This window comes from Acinonyx jubatus, chromosome D2, assembly GCF_027475565.1.
Source record: "Acinonyx jubatus isolate Ajub_Pintada_27869175 chromosome D2, VMU_Ajub_asm_v1.0, whole genome shotgun sequence".
Lineage (NCBI taxonomy): Eukaryota > Metazoa > Chordata > Mammalia > Carnivora > Felidae > Acinonyx > Acinonyx jubatus.
The window spans coordinates 31,768,785-31,787,882 of record NC_069393.1 but is presented as its reverse complement, the minus strand read 5'-3'; the positions used below and the strand labels follow the sequence as shown (position 1 = coordinate 31,787,882).

General features: G+C 37.3%; 1 protein-coding gene across 9 annotated transcripts in view; it reads left to right on the top strand.

Moving 5' to 3' along the window:
• The window catches only part of ASCC1 (activating signal cointegrator 1 complex subunit 1), a 114,131-nt gene that overhangs the window by 51,969 nt on the left and 43,064 nt on the right, over window positions 1-19,098 (top strand). For all 9 annotated transcript variants that reach the window (XM_053207377.1, XM_053207375.1, XM_027062231.2 and 6 more), the window contains exon 7: window positions 4,678-4,797. In XM_053207377.1, the coding sequence (XP_053063352.1) occupies window positions 4,678-4,797 (120 nt within the window). The remainder of the gene's footprint in view (window positions 1-4,677; window positions 4,798-19,098) is intronic.

The following is a 19,098-nucleotide window of genomic DNA, read 5'->3' as shown; positions in this document are numbered from 1 at the left end:
TTAGCTGAGTTCTTCCCTTTTATGCCTCCTGGTGCCTTTTGTGACTAAATGCCAAATCTGAGCCCTTTAAGCGTGTCAGGGTTGGTGTGCATAGGAAATGAAGAGCAGCCTTAATAGTTCCTAAGAATTTTTGACATGACAGGATGAAAACAGTAATTGTAGTTTTTCAAATTCAGCAAAGCTTTTGAAATAGGACAGAGTTACACTGCCAAAAATCTGCAGTGCAGGCAAAAATTTTTTTGAAGAGGCTTTTTTCAAAAAGCTGAAAAGATTTGAAACCAGCTAGTAAAGCAACCCCTCCCCCCCCAGCCCTCTTCTCCCACTTTCTCCTCTGCCACACATACTTGTTTAAAAAGCACATAGTGCAAAATTAACTTATTTCTGAGGAGAATGAGACTCAGAATTGGCTGTTTAGGTTGGTTAGAAGTGCCTTGTTTCCCTAACAAGGGAAAAATGTCTCCTAAAAATACATACATATAGCCACACACACACTTACAGCCCTGGTGAGTAGAATTCTCATTTAACTTTCTTATTCATACTCTTTGATCATAGCTTTTGTACTTGATATACTTAGATTGTCAGTAAGTAGTGGCTTTTCTTTTTTTTGAAATGTTTATTTATTTCTTTTCAGATGGGGGAGGGGCAGAGAGAGGGGGAGAGAGAGAGAATCCGAATCAGGTCCCATGCTGTCAGCGCAGAGCCTCACAGGGGGCTGGATCTCCTGGGGTTCAATCTCCTGAACCCTGACTTGATGACCTGAGAATAGTGGCATTTCTAACCTGGGCCTTTTATGATGTAAAGATCCCAAATTAAAATATAAGAAGGGAAAACTTTGAAATTGATAGACTAATAAATAACATGCTGTGGTTTAATTTGATGGCTTTTTAAAATTGAGAGATTAAATCTACATGGCTAGATTGGGATTTAATTAAAACTGTGGTGCTAAATAGATATTTTAAAGAAATAGTTGAATATTTGTCTTTAATTTGGGGGTGTTTTTCGAGTGATGTTACCTGACCAGGAACAGAATTTTGATTTCAATTCTTAAGCTAAGGGCTCATGAAGCTGTATAGATTCCGAATGAATTATTCAGTGTTCAGTAAACACTGAAGCTTTAAATGTATCCCTTGTGACTTTTCCTTGTGAGATGGAGAACACAAACAGTGCGGTGGCTCTGAGTATATAGTCTGACAAATACGCAGTATTTTTTTGGTTCCAGTATCACTCTTCTTGTACCTAAGTGTTCCCAGTAGGCCTGAGGTAAAACCAAATAAGTTAAAAAGGGACAAGAATAAGGAGAGAAGAGGAGGAAAAATACCCATGGATGAATGCTGGTTCCTGTTTATTGCCTCAAGTGTCAGTTGAAAAGTATGCTCATGGGTGTCCCAGGTGGACTCTTTGTCACCATGACCAAGAGTATGAGTCAGGTAAACCACTGAATTTCTCTCCCTCTTGGTAAATCCTAGAGAAGGTTGAAAGAGTTTCTGTTCCTACTCCTGAGACAGGCTTTAGATCCTGTTTCATTGTTGCATTTTTTGTTGTTGTTGTTCCTGCTATCCCATCTAATTCCAAAGATTTGAGGTGGTTTGGATTGAGGATATACGTACAAGAGAAATGTTAAAAGTCAGGGAGCTCAGAGATAAAGATGGAATGGGAGAAGGTTTTACCTGAAAACCAAGGAATGGTTATAATTACACTTGAGCATTAAAATTTAATAGTTTTCAAGCACTGGTATACTTGAACTAAATTCCAAAAAGAAACACATCCATTATTACACTTCTTACCTGATAAAAAGGAGCATGACAGTTTTTTAGGAGAGAATCCTTTTCTGGTTCTCAATCCAAGAAAAATTTGTCATGTAAATCTTAACCCAAAATGATGATGAGCAGAGTCTTCAACAGGACTTTTGCAGAGAATACAAAAATATTGTTTACATGGTTCTCTCTTGGCTCGATCCCTAGAATTTGAGGGTAGAGCATTAGGCAGAATCCAGTAAAAACATTTTAGTGGGAAACTAAACCAATGGTATGGTGCTTTGGGGTGATCTATGCGGGGTCAGAGTTGGGGGGAAAAACGTAGAAGAATGTATGGTTAGTATTAAACTTTTTTTCATGTAAGTTTGACTATACCTTGATAGGATTGAATGGCAGTCTTCTGTGTTGAGTTTTTGCTTTTATTTGGAACGGAGATCTTCTGTGCTGTTGGATGAAGCTATAGGCCTCAGGTAATAGTTCAGAGCGTGGCTTGTGTTTTGGAACACCCCACTTATTAGAGGTGGTAACAGGGATACTTATGATGGAGGCGGTAATTTTTATTGAATATCTGTCTAAAATAGTTTCTTACTGAAAAAAAATTCTGGTCTTGTGCAATAATATGGTCTTGAAGTTTTAAGGGAATATTTACCGTGAAGTTTCCTAGACTACAAAGGGTCTCTCTGTGGCATTGGTGCAGTGTCAAGAGAACTGTTTTGTTTTGCTTTTTTAGGAATTGTCCTTTGGTTTATCCTAACTTCCTTTTGTCTTTGAGCTAGTACCACATTTTTTTTCAATGATGATGTAGGCACGTGTCCACATTCTTCTCAAAATTGTCCAGAAAAGCTTCTCTGTTTAGTGTAGAACATCCAGTCAGTGTTTACCAGAGATTTATGGAGTTTACCTATTTTACATAAGGCATTGTGCCCGGCTGAGGATATCAGAGTGGACAAAATGGATAGATTGTCCAGCCTCATGGGGCTTGCAGAAGACTGTGTATGGTGAGCTGATTTTTAGCTGGGTTTCACCTTGGCACTGCAGGGCCTTTTCTGGTTGAAGGATAAATCTGTTTAAGGAGCTGGGAAGGAAGCAGAACGGTGAAGTTTTACTTAACATGAAAGTAATACCTGCACCCATGAAACGAATGTAACATTGTATCTCAGTTATATTTCAATTAAAATAAATAAAGTCATACATAATTAGTTTTAGAAAAGTCAAAAATTATAGATAAACAAAAATATCACTTTTAATCTTACCGCTTAAAGATAATTACTATTAATGCTGTGGAGTATGTACTCTCAGACTTTTTAATATGCAAGTCTGTATTTCTTCTTTGAGGTGTAATTTACTTACAGTAAAATGCACAGATCTTAAGTGTAGTTGATGAATTTTAACAAATGCATACACTCATGTAACTTGAGCCAAATCAAGATGTAGTACATTGTCATCGCTCTGTGAAGTTCCATCATGACCTTTTCCAGTAAATTCACTTCTCCCAGCAGCAACTATTGTTCTGATTTCTGTTTCCATAGATTAATTTAGCTTGTTCTTGAATATCATATGAATAAGAAATCAGTCTGTACACTTTTGTGTTTGGCTTCTTTGGCATATATGGGCATTTTATAAACTTATGTGTGGCTTCTTTTGCATATATTTTTTATATTAACTTTTAAACGGATAATACATTTACATGGTGCAAGATTTTAAAGATTCAAAGGATATGCAGTGAAGGGTTTCCTTCCCACTGCTATTCCCACCAAGCACCCTGCTCTCTTCTCTAAAGGCAACAGATTTTTCCAGAGATTTTTTATACATACAGGGAATGGATATATATATATATGGATATATATATATATATGGATATATATATATATATGGACATATATATATATCCATATATATATACACACACACACACACATACATATATATGTATATATATATATAAATTTTCTTACTCCCATCTTTTGCACAAATAGTAATATATAGCATGTATATTGTTGTGCACCTTTTCTGAAAACCTTAATGAATATTTAATTTGTTGCCAATCTTTGGTTGTTCCAGACAAAGCTTCAGTAAAACCCTGTGCCCAAATTGTTTTTCATGAGTATAAGTGTAACCTGTTACATCATATCAGGAAATAGTATTGTCTGGTTGTTCTTTTGTGTGTGTGTGTGTGTGATAAGTTTGATCAGTGGGTTCAGGTGTGGTTAGCCTGATCCATCATTATAGAGCTCCCCTCTTTATATTTTCTTTATATTTCAGCCTTTTGCCATTAAGTTTTAGCAGCCATTGCTAATCATTGTCTTCATCCATTATTTCATCAGGGGTTGCAAAATGGTGATACCCTGATTTCATCATTACTTCTGCGTTTATTAGTTGGAATTCTTCTGTAAAGAACTTCCCTTTGTCAGCTATGGTTGGATATGTAGCTGAATTCATAATGATTTCCTTAGGTTTGGCTCCCAGAAATTGAGTTGCTTGGACAAAGGGTTTCTACTCTTGAAGACTTTTTATAAATATTGCTGTTAGGATGTTATACCACTCTATGCCTCCACCATTGTTAGGTGAGTAAAATACTGTTTGCAGCTTATAGAAATAATGAAATAAAACCCAAGAGATGGGCAACACATTAAATGTCTTTGTCAATCAGAGCTGTCATTCCTTGGCTTTTTCTTGTGAGTACTAATAAACTGGTATTGGGATAACTGTAGTGTGACTTTGGAACTACTTGTATTTCTAGTTGGTGTGCATAGAACACAATTTTGAAATTAGAAGGATGGTTAGATAATATTGTTAGTAAAAAGAAAAACCTCCCAACAATTTTATTTTTGGTAATATTTGACTGTGTATAATAACTATGTTTAAAATATAATGGCCCTCTTAGTTTAAACATTTGTAAAAATCTAACGTTTTTCCTTTGCAGTGACATTTCTGGGGGCAAACCCTTAGAGGTAGAGATGGCAGGGATAGAATACATGAATGATGATCCCGGCATGGTGGATGTTCTTTATGCCAAAGTCCATATGAAAGACGGCTCCAACAGGTATGTTTTTGGAATGCTTCTTTGTTTCCATCAAGAGGTGCCTAAAAGCACTGCTAGAAGTTCAACAAGTTTTGATTCCTTTTCTTTGAGATCTTACTATCATAAAGAGTGTGTCAGTTCTTTTTTTTTTTTTAAATAGTAAGCAATTATCTTAAAAGAGGAATTTGTTGTAGGAAAAGTATCAGATTTTAGTCTGATAATTATTGAGTTACTTGGATGGTGGATATTGATTGTAGCAATCTAGCTTTTATGATGTATGCTTTCTTCATGTTTTTCAGTCTATAGGAGGCAGAAAGGATGGCATTTTAGGATGGTAGTTAGTTGCAAAAGTGACATAACACAGATCTAGTGAATACCATGACAAAATGGGATGATAACTATACAAACTCTATAAGATTATTAGGATTAAGCTAATCTACATGAAATGCTTAGAACAGTGCTTAGCACATACAAACATCCTCAAAACACATACCAACAGATGTTTACTGTTTTTTTATTTTTGTTGTTACTACACAGATCACTTCTAGGGATTCTCAGTCTATGACCCAGGCTATTTCTGAGGCTAGTTTAGGCATCCAGAGCCATTTCTAATGTTAATGCTGTTTATTAGTCTATTCAAGGTCTTCTGTGAGCAGAGGAGCTAAACTTGAATTGGAAGTTTGTTTTTGTGGTCTTTTTATTAAGGCGGGATAGAACAGAGCTCACCCTGAATCAGAAACCCTCCAGAGAAAATGAAAGTCTTTAGGCAAGCCCCCAAATTGATTTGCTTTTCTAGAGGATCCCTTGTAAGATTTCCCATATTTCAATTCAAATTGGTAATCTCCGTTATCTTCTAGCTCGTTTCAATTGGAAGTGAATTTGGGGCGGGGCTGGGCGGGGGGTGGGGGGGGGGAAGGAAAAGACAGTATAGAATCAGATGTTGTGTGTGTTTTGGACCAGATTTGTCTTGGATACCTGGCATGTGCCTAAATAGCATACTAATAACCTTGTCTTAAAAAGTAGGGACGCATTGTTCTTTCAGGACATCCCAAAACATTTCTTATGAGCTTGGAATTTGATATCCGGTATGGATCATTTCCTTTGCATTGTGAGTTATAACAGTCCGATGTCTTCACCAGTTATAGGGCTCCTGTGTATGGAGTAGATTACTTTGCAGTTTTGTGAACAAAAACAGTGAACAATAAGATAGCAGTTCTCAAGCTTTTTGTCTTCATAATCACTTAATTTCTTAAAAATTATTGAGGACACAAGAGAGCTTTCTTTATATGGATTATAGTTATCAATATTTACCTTATTAGAAATTAAAATTAGAAATTTAATATTTGATGGTTCATTAAAAATAGTAATATTTTTTGTTTACATAAATAATGCATTTTTCATGAAAAATCTATTTCCCAAACCAAAAATATTTAGTGAGAAGATAGGCATTGCTTCACATTTTTGTAAATTTCCATAATGGAAGACAGCTGGGTTCTCATATCTGCTTCTCTGTTCAGTCTATTGCAATATGTTGTTTTGATTGAAGTATACAAGAAAACCTGGACTCACACAGAAACGTATTTGGAAAAATGAAGAGTACTTTCAGTGTTTTCAGCTAATTCTGGATATTTGATACTACACTAAAACTTGACAAGTTACAGTTCGGTAAAGGTCAGAAATCCTATCAGCGAACATTTCATACTCTTGCACTAAAATCCATTGATCTCTTTTACATTTTGACCGGACCTTTAATCTATGCTCAGTTTTGTATTGGTCATTTAGAAGATACCGGTTCACTGAGTTATGCACATCTTCCAAATGTTGACATATTTCATTATGCGATGTTAAAAACGTATTGATCGCACTATTAATTTCACCACAGACTTTAAGTATTAAGAAGCTGCTGTCAAGCTCATGGTAGCAGAGACACATTTTCTAAAATTCTTATTTTCACTTGAAAGCTTAAATTTTATTATTGGCCCAAAATACTGTTTTCCTTGAAGTTCTTTTTTGAGAAAATGTCTGTCAAATAGCCAAGTCTGAATAACCATAATTTGTCTGTCAGTCGTTCTTTCAAATAAAAATGGCGTTCGTGGACAAAGAGGCTAGTTCAGCTCCAGCTCTGACAACCTCACAAGTGCTTTTCCTCCAGACAGCCATCTGCTTCCACATACAGCCCAGCTGCTTTATCCATACTGCTGATTGCATCACACAGATACATTAAAAAGACATGTACTCAAGGCCTGAGATTTAATAAAATCGATTATTTTTACAGTTTCATCAAGGATAAATGAAACTAGTTTTTTTAAAAACCATGTATATATAGTGAAGAATATACCACTGCTCATACAATTTGCTGCTGCCGCCTTAGTTTATACTAAGGTGCCAGCAGTTTTTCTGTTGCTGTTTTGTTTTAAAAACAACTTTTTTTAATGTTTTTTTTATTTTTGAGAGGGAGAGAGACAGACAGACAGACAATGCGAGTGGGGCAGGGCAGAGAGGGAGACACAGAATCCCAAGCAGGTTCCAGGCTCTGAGCTGTCAGCACAGAGCCCAGTGCGGGTTTTCAAACTCACAAACCGCGAGATCATGACCTGAGCTAAAGTCAGATGCTTAACTGACTGAGCCACCCAGGCGCCCCAAGGTGCCAGCAGTTTTACCCAGCATTGCTTTTGCACCATCTGTGCAAATGTCATTACAATGAAAAAGGCGGACAGTGTCATACAGTTACTATAAATATAGTTGTGACCTCATGGGCTCCCCTAAAAGAGTCTCAGGGATCTCCAAAGGTCCACAGACCTTACTGCAACAACCTTTGATCTAGGTAAGTTTTTAATTCCAATATTGAAGATTGCATAGTTTCCGGGGAAATTATAACTTTTTTTTTTTTTTTAGCAATTACCCTTACTTGGCACTGTGCTTACATCGTATTATCTTCATTTTATCTTCGCAGCATCTGTATAAGATGGATAGTATTCGTATGCCCGTTTTATAGATAGGGAGGTTCAGAGAGTTTAAGTAGTTTGGCTAAGGAACATAAAGTCTGCAAAACCATGCTCTGAATCCCTATGCCAGAATAAAGAAGGTTTTCAGTGTGTGTATGCTAGGTTGAGTAGAATAGACTATGTTCCAATTCTTATTTCCACTTTTTTTTTGAAAGTGGTAAAATTCACATAACATAAAAATTACCGTTTTAACCATTTTAAAGTGTATAATTCATTAGCGTTGAGGACATTAACAACATTGTGCAACCACCACCACCAATGTTGCAGAACATCTTTATCACCCCAAAAGGAAGTCCTGTACCCATTAAGCAGTCACTCTTCCATACCCCCTGTTCTCTCCCCAGCTCCTGGCAACCAGTGATCTACTGTCACTATGGATTTGCCTATTCTGGATATTTCCTATAAGTAGAACCACACAATATGTGGCCTTTTGTGCCTGACTTCTTTCACTCAGCATAATGCTTTCCAAGGCTCATCCCTGTTGTAACAATGTCAGTACTTCACTCCCTTTTATGGCTGAATAACATTCCATTATATGGAGATACCACATTTCAAGTTGATCCATTCATCAGTTAATGGACATTTGGGTTGTTTCCACCTTTTGGCTATTGTAAATGGAGCTGTCTTCAATTCTTTTGGACTGACTCACTTCTAAAATGTATTACATTTTTTATTTCCTTGATTAACCTTATAGTTTTATAGGGCATCATAGCCACTTAGCCTGACCTCTGTTAATTTGCTTTCTTAGTAAATTTGCTTTCTTACGGGATTTATTTAATTTTTGTTCATACTGGTTTAAACCTTACTGTTGTAAAACTGAAATCTTTGATAGCTTATAGACATACAGTTAACATGAAGCTATATGGAAAATTTACATGGGATTACAGCAATACAATAGTGAATTTTTCCTAATCTATGGCTTCAAGTCTGCATATGTCATAGACCTCACAGTTTTTTATTTACTCTATTCTTGGTGGCCCCCAGAGGGAAAAAGAGAGGTTACTGGGAAGAGATAATAAAATCATTACTTTGAGTTTTTCCATTGGGTATCTTTACGTTTTGCTTTAATAGTTAGACTCTTGGTTCTATAGAAGGCCTTCAAGTGTAAAGAATAATATGTTTTTGAGATTGGAAGAAAATAAAAGCTATAGAAGCTAGGTGGCTTTTGAAGACAGAGTTCAGACACGATTGGTACCCACATTAATGGAATGGTGAGTGCTCCAAAGGTGAATACACTCATTATTTTCCCAAAGATCCAGCCCTTAGAAATTGTGCACACTTACTATTGTCAAGGCTTTGTAAATTGAAAGATCTTATGAAGTATCCACCGAATCCACTAGTGTGATCAACCAAGAAGATTTTTGAATAATTCCCATCTCTCTTCCTGCCCATTTTTTTCTCTTTTGCCCATTCCTCTTCCACAGGGAGAGACATGTTTATGTTATTTCAAAAAGATTTGTAAAATTCCCTCCTCAAATGTGTGGTAATTACTAAGAGACTTAAACACCTCTTATTTAATTCAATTTTAAAGCAATTCAGATGCCTCCTTTGTGCAGGGTATTTTGGAGGGCTGTGCAAATTGATACGAATTGAGTAAGACATGGTCTGTTTTAAAGGAACATTAAATCTTTTTGTTTATATGAAGAGATCCTGCTCAAGACAAGAGGCATGGGAGAGAGACCATGTTGTAATAAAAACACATTCAAGTTTCTTTGTATGATTTCATGTAGTTTAAATCAGAGATTTCTTCCCTCAAAATGATTGAGTGTGAAGTGCCTGACCTTTAAAAGGATAGAACTGCTTAGCTCAGATTTTTCATCTGGAAACTTGCAGCTGGGACAGCGAGAGGTTTACTTACTGATGCTTCCTTGGGTTTGGTAAAGCGTGACTGGGTAAGGAAGCTGTGGCAATCTTTTACTCATTACTTAGTAGTCAGCTGTTGCTAAGACTTAAGTATTGAACACAGTGGCTGTTCTGTTCTGTCTGGTACTGTCACGCAAGCTTCCATCCTTGCCCCTCTAAGAAGAATGGCTTCCTCACATTTTCCTGACAATACAAAGTCAACTCAACTTCCTTCCTTTTTCCCCTCACAGTCTGCTATTCTCATCACCCCTAACCCACTCAGTTTCACTCTCTTTCTGAAGAATGGCACGCATTATCTCTGATGAGGCTAACCTCTTATTCTCCTGACCTCATTCCTTCTTATTTCCTCAAAGACCTGGCTCCATCAGTTATTCCACCCTGCAGTGCATTTTCAGGCTTCTTTTCCCTCAGGCATTTTCCAGATGCCCAGTGTGTGTGGTGCAGTAGACTCCAGGGCTTCCGTCTTAAGGAGGAGGCCGATGTCAGTAATTAGAGTACAGTCGGGTGAGGGCTCTGGTTGAGATTCTAGAGGTGCGTAGATGGGCAGCAAAACTCAGCTCATGGGTGAGCAAGTTTTGTAAAGGAAGACTTTACAGAGAAGGTTTCTTTGCTGAATAAGGAGTTCACAGGCCAAGAGAGTAGCATTTTAGGAAAAGGGAATAATAGCAAGGACAGATCTAGAAGCACTGTTTTGTACCATGTAAAAAGTATGTTGGATTTTTATTTGGTCATTTGTTTATTCAACAAAAATTTATTGAGTGCCTGTTGTTTGCCAGGCACTGTGCTAGGCTGTGAATATAGACTGGTGAATAAAGCCAGGTGCAGTCATTATCCCTACGTAGTTTACAGACTAATGTTGGAAACAGATGCTAACAAATAACACATAAATGAATAATTGACCCTTGAACAACATGGATTTGAGTGGCATGAATCCACTTACATGCAGACTTTTTTCAGTAAATACAGTACAGAACTGTAAATCTATCTTCCTTATGATTTTCTTAATATTTTCTTTTCTCTAGCTTTATTGTAAGAATACAGTACATAACACATATAACATACAAAATATGTGTTAGTCGGCTGTTTATGTTACCAGTAAGACTTCCCATCAACTGTGGATGGTCAGTAGTTAAATTTTGGAGGACTCAAAAGTTATCCATGGATTTTCAACTGTATGGGGGTCAGAGCCTCTAACCCCTGCATTGTTCGAGTGTCAACTATAATTGCAAAGTGTGATAAAGGTGAGGCAGGGGGGGGAAATGGTGCTCCATTAAAGAGGAAACTATCATAGCAATGTGGACTGGAGGAGGACAGGGTCAGGGAAAGTCTCTAAGGATCCGATATTGAATTGAGATCTAAGGGACTGAGAGTTTGCAGGCAAAGGAGAGGTGGGAAGGCTCTTCTCACCTTTTGTCCTAGGCAAAAGAAAATATAGAGGCAAAAGCCCTGAGGCAAGAAAAAGTCTAGCAAATTCCAGGTATGGATGAGGTTTAATGAGGGAGAGGATGGGGTAACAGGAGATGGCCATGTGAAGAAATTAGAGGGGCTTGGGTAATAGATAAGAGAAAGAAGATTAAACACAAGCAGAATAACTAAAAACAGATCCATATCAAGGTAAATCACGATAGAACTGCAGAGCACTAAAGACAGAGATCTCCAAAGAAGTCAGCCACGAAGGAATGGCAGGTATAAGGACCTCTCAGTAACAACAGTGGAAGTGAAAAGACAGCAGAGTATTTTCTAGAGGAAATAATGGTCAACCTGGAATTGTGTACTCAGGAAAAAAAATCTTTAAGAACAAAGGTGAAATGAAGACTGTTAGAGAAAAATCTCAGAGACTTTATCACTGTGAGATCTGCAGTAAAGGAACAAATAACGGATGTATTTCAGGAAAGAGAAAAGGAATCCAGAACGTCTGAGATACAGGAAGGTTAGTATGAGATGCAGAAAAGAATGGTAGATACATAAAATGGCAAACAGTGTCTGTATAAAATAACTATTTTATAAAATTTGAGAGAGTTGTGGGTTTATTGTTGTTGTTGTTTTTAAAGTAACTCCACGTCCAGCATGGAGCCCAATGCAGGGCTTGAACTCACAACCCTGAGATTAAGACCTGAGCTGAGATCAAGTCGGATGCTCAACTGACTAAGCCACCTAGGTGCCCCATATATTTGGGAGAGTTTAAAAAAAAAAAAACAACTGGGGCAATCTCACACTTCATGGGTCTGAGCCCCGCATCAGTCTTTGCGCTGATGGCATGGAGCCTGTTTGGGATTGTCTCTCTCCCCCTCTCTCTCCTCCTCCCCTGCTCATGCTCTCTCTGTCTCTCTCAAAATAAATAAATGAACTTTAAAAAAAAAGAACTAACATTGTTCAGTTAACATAACTGGCAGCTAAGAGCACTATAAGTCAAGACTAAGGAGAATTTTGAAGTTGAAGTATTCTAATTTTTTGTATTATTATTATTTGGGGAGAGTGGTGTTAAGATATTTCTTTAACTTTGTTAAGCTAAATGCACATAGTAAAAATTTTAAAGTAAATCTAAGAGTATATAAATAATAAACAAGTAGAGAGAAAAAGGAAAAAGGAACAAATGGAAATTAAATCCAAAAAGGAACAAGCGTAGAAAAAAGTGGGATGAATATTTAAATGTAAGATGGCAGGACAAAGTCCAGACATATATATACGTTAATGATACACATTAATGAATAAACTTACAGCTTAAGATATTATAAGAAAGATATAAACAAAATTCAGTTATATGCTCTATACCAGAGATACATCCATCCATGAGGTTGCAGTAGTAGAAAGGAAAAAGATAACACTAGGCAAATACCAAAATGAAATTATGAAGTTGGCATAACAGAATTAATATTAGTAACAGAGAGTACTGTTACATAATGATAAACAATTTACCAAGATGTTATCATTTTAAACTTGTACCCACTCGAGCATCCCCAAAGTAGATTCAGCCAAATTTGTATAATTAATTTTTTAATTTAATTTTTTAATTGAGAAATTCATCATCATGGGAGGAGATTGTGACAATATCTTCCAATAATTGATAGGCCAAGCAGATACAAAGTCAGTAAAGATACAGAAGCTTTTTTTTTTTTTTTAATTTTTTTTTGACGTTTATTTATTTTTGAGACAGAGAGAGACAGAGCATGAACGGGGGAGGGTCAGAGAGAGGGAGACACAGAATCTGAAAGAGGCTTCAGGCTCTGAGCTGTCAGCACAGAGCCCAACGCGGGGCTCGAACTCACGGACCGCGAGATCATGACCTGAGCCGAAGTCAGCTACTTAACCGACTGAGCCACCCAGGCGCCCCCAGAAGCTTTTTGTTAACTTATTTTTTTTTTTAGAGAGAGAATGTGCCTGTGCGAGTGGGGGGAGGGACAGAGAGAGAGAGAGAGAGACTCCCACAGGGCTCAATGAGAGGCTCACTCATGAACTGTGAGATCATGACCTGAGCTGAAATCAAGAGCTGGTCACTTAACCAACTGACAGCTTAACCCAGGCCCCCGACACAGAAGATTTTAACAATTAACAAGTTTAAAAAAAACAACGATGGCACAAAAACGGACACCCAGATCGATGGAACAGAGTAGAAGACCCAGAAATGGACTCACAAACGTATGGTGAACTAATCTTGGACAAAGCAAGAAAGAACATCCAATGGAATAAAGACAGTCTCTTTAGCAAATGGGACTGGGAAAACTGGGCAGCAACATACAGAAAAATGAACTTGGACCATTTTCTTGCACCAGACACAAAAATAAACTCAAAATGGTTGAAAGACCTAAACAAAAGACAGGAAGCCATCAAAATCCTCGAGGAGAAACAGGCAAAAACCTCTTTGACCTTGGCCGCAGCAGTTTCTTATTCAACACATCTCCGGAGGCAAAAGAAACAAAAGCAAAAATGAACTATTAGGACCTCGTCACATTAAAAACTTCTGCACAGAGAAGGAAACAATCAGCAAAACTAAAAGACAACTGATGGAATGGGAGAAGATATTTGCAAATGACCTCTAAAATAAAGGGTTAGAATCGAAAATCTGTAAAGAACTTATGAAACTCAACACCCAAAAAAACAAGTAATCCATTGAAGAAATGGGCAAAAGACATGAATAGACACTTGTCCAAAGAAGAAGGCTAACAGACGCATGAAGAAATGCTCAACATCACTCATCATCAGGGAAATACAAATCAAAACCACAATAAGATACCACCTCACACCAGTCAGAATGGCTAACATTAACAATTCAGGCAACAACAGATGTTGGCAAGGATGCAGACAAAAGGGATCTCTTTTGCACTGCTGGTGTGAATGCAGACTGGTGCAGCCACTCTGGAAAACAGTATGGAGATTCCTCAAAAAATTAAAAATAGAACTACCCTACAACCCAGCAATTGCTCTACTAGGTATTTATCCAAGGGATACACGTGTGCTGTTTCAAAGGGGCACATGCACCCCAATGTTTATAGCAGTGCTATCAACAATAGCCAAAGTATGGAAAGAGCCCAAATGTCTATCGATGGATGAATGGATAAAGATGTGGTATATATATAGAATGGAGTATTACTCGGCAATCAAAAAGAATGAAATCTTGCCATTTGCAACTACATGGATGGAACTCGAGGGTATTCTGGTAAGTGAAATTAAGAGAAAGACAAAAATCATACGACTTCACTCATGAGGACTTGAAGAGACAAAACAGATAAACATAAGGGAAGGGAAGCAAAAATAATATAAAAACAAGGAGGGGGACAAAACATAAGAGACTCTTAAATACAGAGAACAAACTGAGGGTTGCTGGAGGGGTTGTGGGTAGGGGGATGGGCTAAATGGGTAAGGGGCATTAGGGAGGACACTTGTTGGGATGAGTACTGGGTGTTATACATAGGGGATGAATTACTGGAATCTCCTCCTGAAATTATTATAGCACTATATGCTAACTAACTTGGATGTAAATTAAAAAGTAAGCAAATATAAAAACAATGAGCAAGTTTAATGCAATAAGTCATTTCTGGAATTATACACCCAGCAATTAGATAATTCATATTCTTTCCAGGTATACGTAACAGCTGAAAAAAATTGATCACACAGTAGACTGTAAAGTAAGGCTTAATACATTTCAGTGAGTTGGTATCTTACAAATCACATTTTCTGACCAGAAATACAGCAAGGTTATTATCTACAATGACCAAGTTACTAGAAATAAGAAGAGAGTTTAACAAAGTGATTAGCTATAAAATTAGTATGGTTCTGTATAGGAGCAACAAACAGAAAATGTCATTTATGAAAGATACCCAGCCCTGTGACTTGCTTTGACTAATGGAATGGGACAGGAATGATTTGCAAATCTGTCATTGCTAGGCCTTAAGAGATTTTGCAGCTCTTTTGTTTTCAAAGTTAACCTCTTAGGACTTGGTTGCTATTTAGGGAAGTCCAAGCTCTCTGGCTGGAAAAAAGACCTCAAGGAAAAGAATTTAGGTGTCCCCAGTTGACAGCCGGCACCAAGGCTCCAGTCATGTGAGTGGGGCCCTCTTGGATCCTCCAGATCCGGGTGTAGCTGCCTAAAGAGGAAACAGACCAAAAGAGTAAATAGAATAATTATAAATTATAATAGATTCTACAAAAGAAACAAACAGGAGGATAAGAAGAATAACATAGGGGGACCTACTTTTAGATGCAGTGGCCAGGGAAGGCATCTGTAAGGAATTGACATTTGACTTCAGACTTAAAGGATACAAAGGAATTGTGGTAAGAGTGTATGAGGCAGAGAGAAGAGCAAGTGCAAAGACCTTGAGAAAGAGCCTAGTGTGTTTCAGCACTTAAAGAAGACCAGGAAGATAAACAAGGGAAATGAGGCCAGAGAGGCAGAGACCAGATTTCACAAGGTTTAGACAGTTGGTAAAGAATTGGTATTTTTTTTCCCTAGGTGGACCAAAAGGTTTTAAGCAATATAATGACATGATATTTTTAAAAAGGTCATGTGTGGGAGAATGGATTAGAGGGGGAAAGAATGCAAGTGGGGAAATCAGGTCATACTGCAATCTAGGCTAGAGATGAAAGTAGGTAGCCAGGTTAGAGCAGTAACAATGAGGAAATGAAAAATAAATAAGAAGACACCATCCATTTATGGTAGCAGCAAAACTCATAGGTACTTAGGAAATAACTATAATAAAGTATGTGTAAGACCTTTTTGCAGAAAATTATAAATTATACTCAACAATTATAAGTTACAGTATAATTGTAACTTATCAATTACATTATCTATACATGAGAGATTGCTCATGTTCATTGATAGACTTAATTTCATAAAGATGTCAGTTCTCCCCAAATGTTCTATATAAACTTAATGCAATTACAGACTACATATGTAATTGAAATGAAGAGCCAGGAGCAGGAGGGGGAAGTAGTTAAAAGTCATTACAGGAATGCAGGTGAGAAACAAGGCCTGAACTAGAACAGAGCTATGAGAATTGGTACGTGGATGCAAGAAGAGTAAAATCTGCTGGATTTAGCAGTTTTCTGAAGGTGGTGTGTAGGAGTCCGATGAATAGGATCCATTATGACTAAGCTGGTTTATCTCAGGAACACAAAGATGAAGTAAGACCAGAAAATCTAATAACATCCAACTCAATAGATCAAATTTAAAAATGTCTAAATACATGCCTAAAAGCCTGCTGATGAAATTCAGCCTGTTTTTTTTTTCATTAAAAACTTTCAGAAAACAGAAAGATATTGCCTAATGTGATAAATAACAATTTTAAAGCAGAAACCAACAATCCTATTGAATGGTAATTTACTGGGTTTGTTATTGCCATTATATTCAGAAATAAAGCACGATGTAACCACCATCACTCTTAAACACATTGTTCGGAAAGTTCATGCTAAATCCTAAGCTATAAAACAGAAGACAGATGAAGACAAAAATTGCCATTGAGGATAACATTATAGTCTACTAAAAAAAAGCTCTAAAATTGATAAGGAAACAGTAAAAGTGCTAATCAGTGTAATAAGTGGTTGGACAAAAGATAAATACCCCAAAATAAGTAGTTCAGTACTAACAAATTGTTAGTTCTAGACACTGTTTAGACACTGTTTTAGGCACCATAAGAGATACAAAAATGGGTAAACTGACCCTTATTTTAAGGACCTGAAATCTACCTAAGCACTAAACTATTAAAAGAAAACACAAATTTTAAAAAATAGAAGAAAACTAAGTAGATGTTTGATAAATGACATGAGAAGTCCACTGCTGCTAAAGGTATAAATTAGAAAAAGCTTTTCAGAAAGCAAGCTGGCACTTTATACCAAGAGTTTTATTTTATACTCCTTGGACTTGCTAATTCTCCCTATGGGAATTTTTCTGGTGGAATTAATCACATATGTGGACAGTTCACTGTATGTGGGAGATAGATCTATTACAGTATTGCCTGTAATAGTATATACTGGAAGCAACGTAAATATCACAAACAGAAGAGTGGGAAATAAACTATAGAACACTGTAGAATAGAGAATACTAGGGATCGACTAAAAATTGTGTCTTGGAAAAATGGCAGATATTCACTGTATAGAGTATTATGTGATGAAAACAGTTTACAAAACAATTTATAAATACACGTTTACTTTTCTCCCCCTCGGAAGTGGAAGAGAGAGCAAGAGACAAATAAATCCCTTAATCTCAATACATAAAAATCTTATCAGTGGTTCCTTCCAGATGGCAAGTGATTTTTTTTCCCTTTAGCTTATCTGATTTTCCTTTTCAATAATGTGGCTATAACAGGCAAGTGTTCTACCTGTCCACCTTTACTTTGTCAGGTTAGGGTCAGCAGTAATTAGTGTGTATTTGTAAGTGGTAGAATTATTATTTGACCTGGCTCTGAGTGTGAAGCTCGTGTTCATGCTGGGGCAGAAAAGGGGATTAAGAACAATTGGAGACAGGGGCGCCTGGGTGGCTCGGTTAGGTTAAGCACCCAACTTCAGCTCAGGTCATGATCTCATGGTTCATGAGTTTGAGCCCCACGTCGGGCTCCGTGCTTACAGCTCAGAGCCTGGACCCTCCTTCAGATTCTGTGTCTCCCTCTCTCTCTCTCTCTGCCCCTCCCCCACTCTTGTTCTGTCTCTCAAAAATAAATGAAAAATTAAAAAAAGAAGACAGAGGTCTTGGACACAGACTGCTCTTTTGAGAAGTTTGGTGAAAAGAAGATGAGACAAGTGTATGTATGTGTGCAGTTAAGAGTTAAAATCCACAGCTGTGCAGCCTGGCATATCTTTTGGCTTGCCATCTTCCTTTCACAGCCAAGCTTCTTCTCTTTACATTGTTTTCTCTTATGAATGTAAAGGCTTACAGATGGGTAAAGTGAAAATTAACTGGCTCCCTTACCCCCTGCCCTGACCCTCCCACCCGGTAGACGGTACACAGGGCAAATAATGCTGAGAGGCATCATGTACTATGCATATTGTTTTACACAGACAGGACCACATTACACACGTGCGTTGACAGTTCATTCTTCTCATAACACGTAACCTAGAAATTACTTTTATGTCAGTGCCTGTAGATCCCATGAAATAAAACTGCATTTGTCCTGAGGCATAACCTATATGCCATAGGAGTTACTTGCTTAGAAATTTCCCATCAGAAATTCAAATCAAAACTATAATGAGATATCACTTCACACCTGTCAAAATGGCTAAACTCAACAACACAAAAACAACAAGTGTTGGTGAGGATACGGAGAAAGGGGAACCCTCCTGCAGTGTTGGTGGGAATGCAAACTGGTGCAACCACTCCGGAAAACAGTGTGGAGGTTCCTCAAAAAGTTAAAAATAGAACTACCCTACAACCCAGAAATTGCATTGATAGGTATTTTCCCAAATAATACAAAAATACTAATTCAAAGGGATACATGTACCCTGATGTTTCAGCATCGTCAACAATAGCCAAATTATGGAAACAGCCCAGGTATCCACTGATTGACGAATGGATAAAGATGTATGTGTGTACACGTACATACATACATACACACAATGGAATAATATTCAGCTGCCAAAAAGAATGAAATCTTGCCATTTGCAGTGACATGGATGGAGCTAGAGAGTAAGTATTATGGTAAGTGAAATAAGTCAGAGGAAGACAAATACCATATGATTCCACTCAGGTGGAATTTAAGAAACAAGACAAATGAACAAAGGGGAAAAATAGAGGCAAACCAAGAAACAGACTCTTACCTATGGAGAACAAAGTGATGGTTACCAGAGGGGAGTTGTGTGGTGGGAATGGGTAAAATAGGTGATGGGAAGTAAAATACATTTGCAGTGATGAGCACTGGGTGACGTATGGAAGCATTGAATCACTATATTTTACACCTGGAACTAATATTACGCTGTGTGCTAACTAACTGGTATTTAAATAAGAACCTTAAAAAAGAGAGAGAGAAAA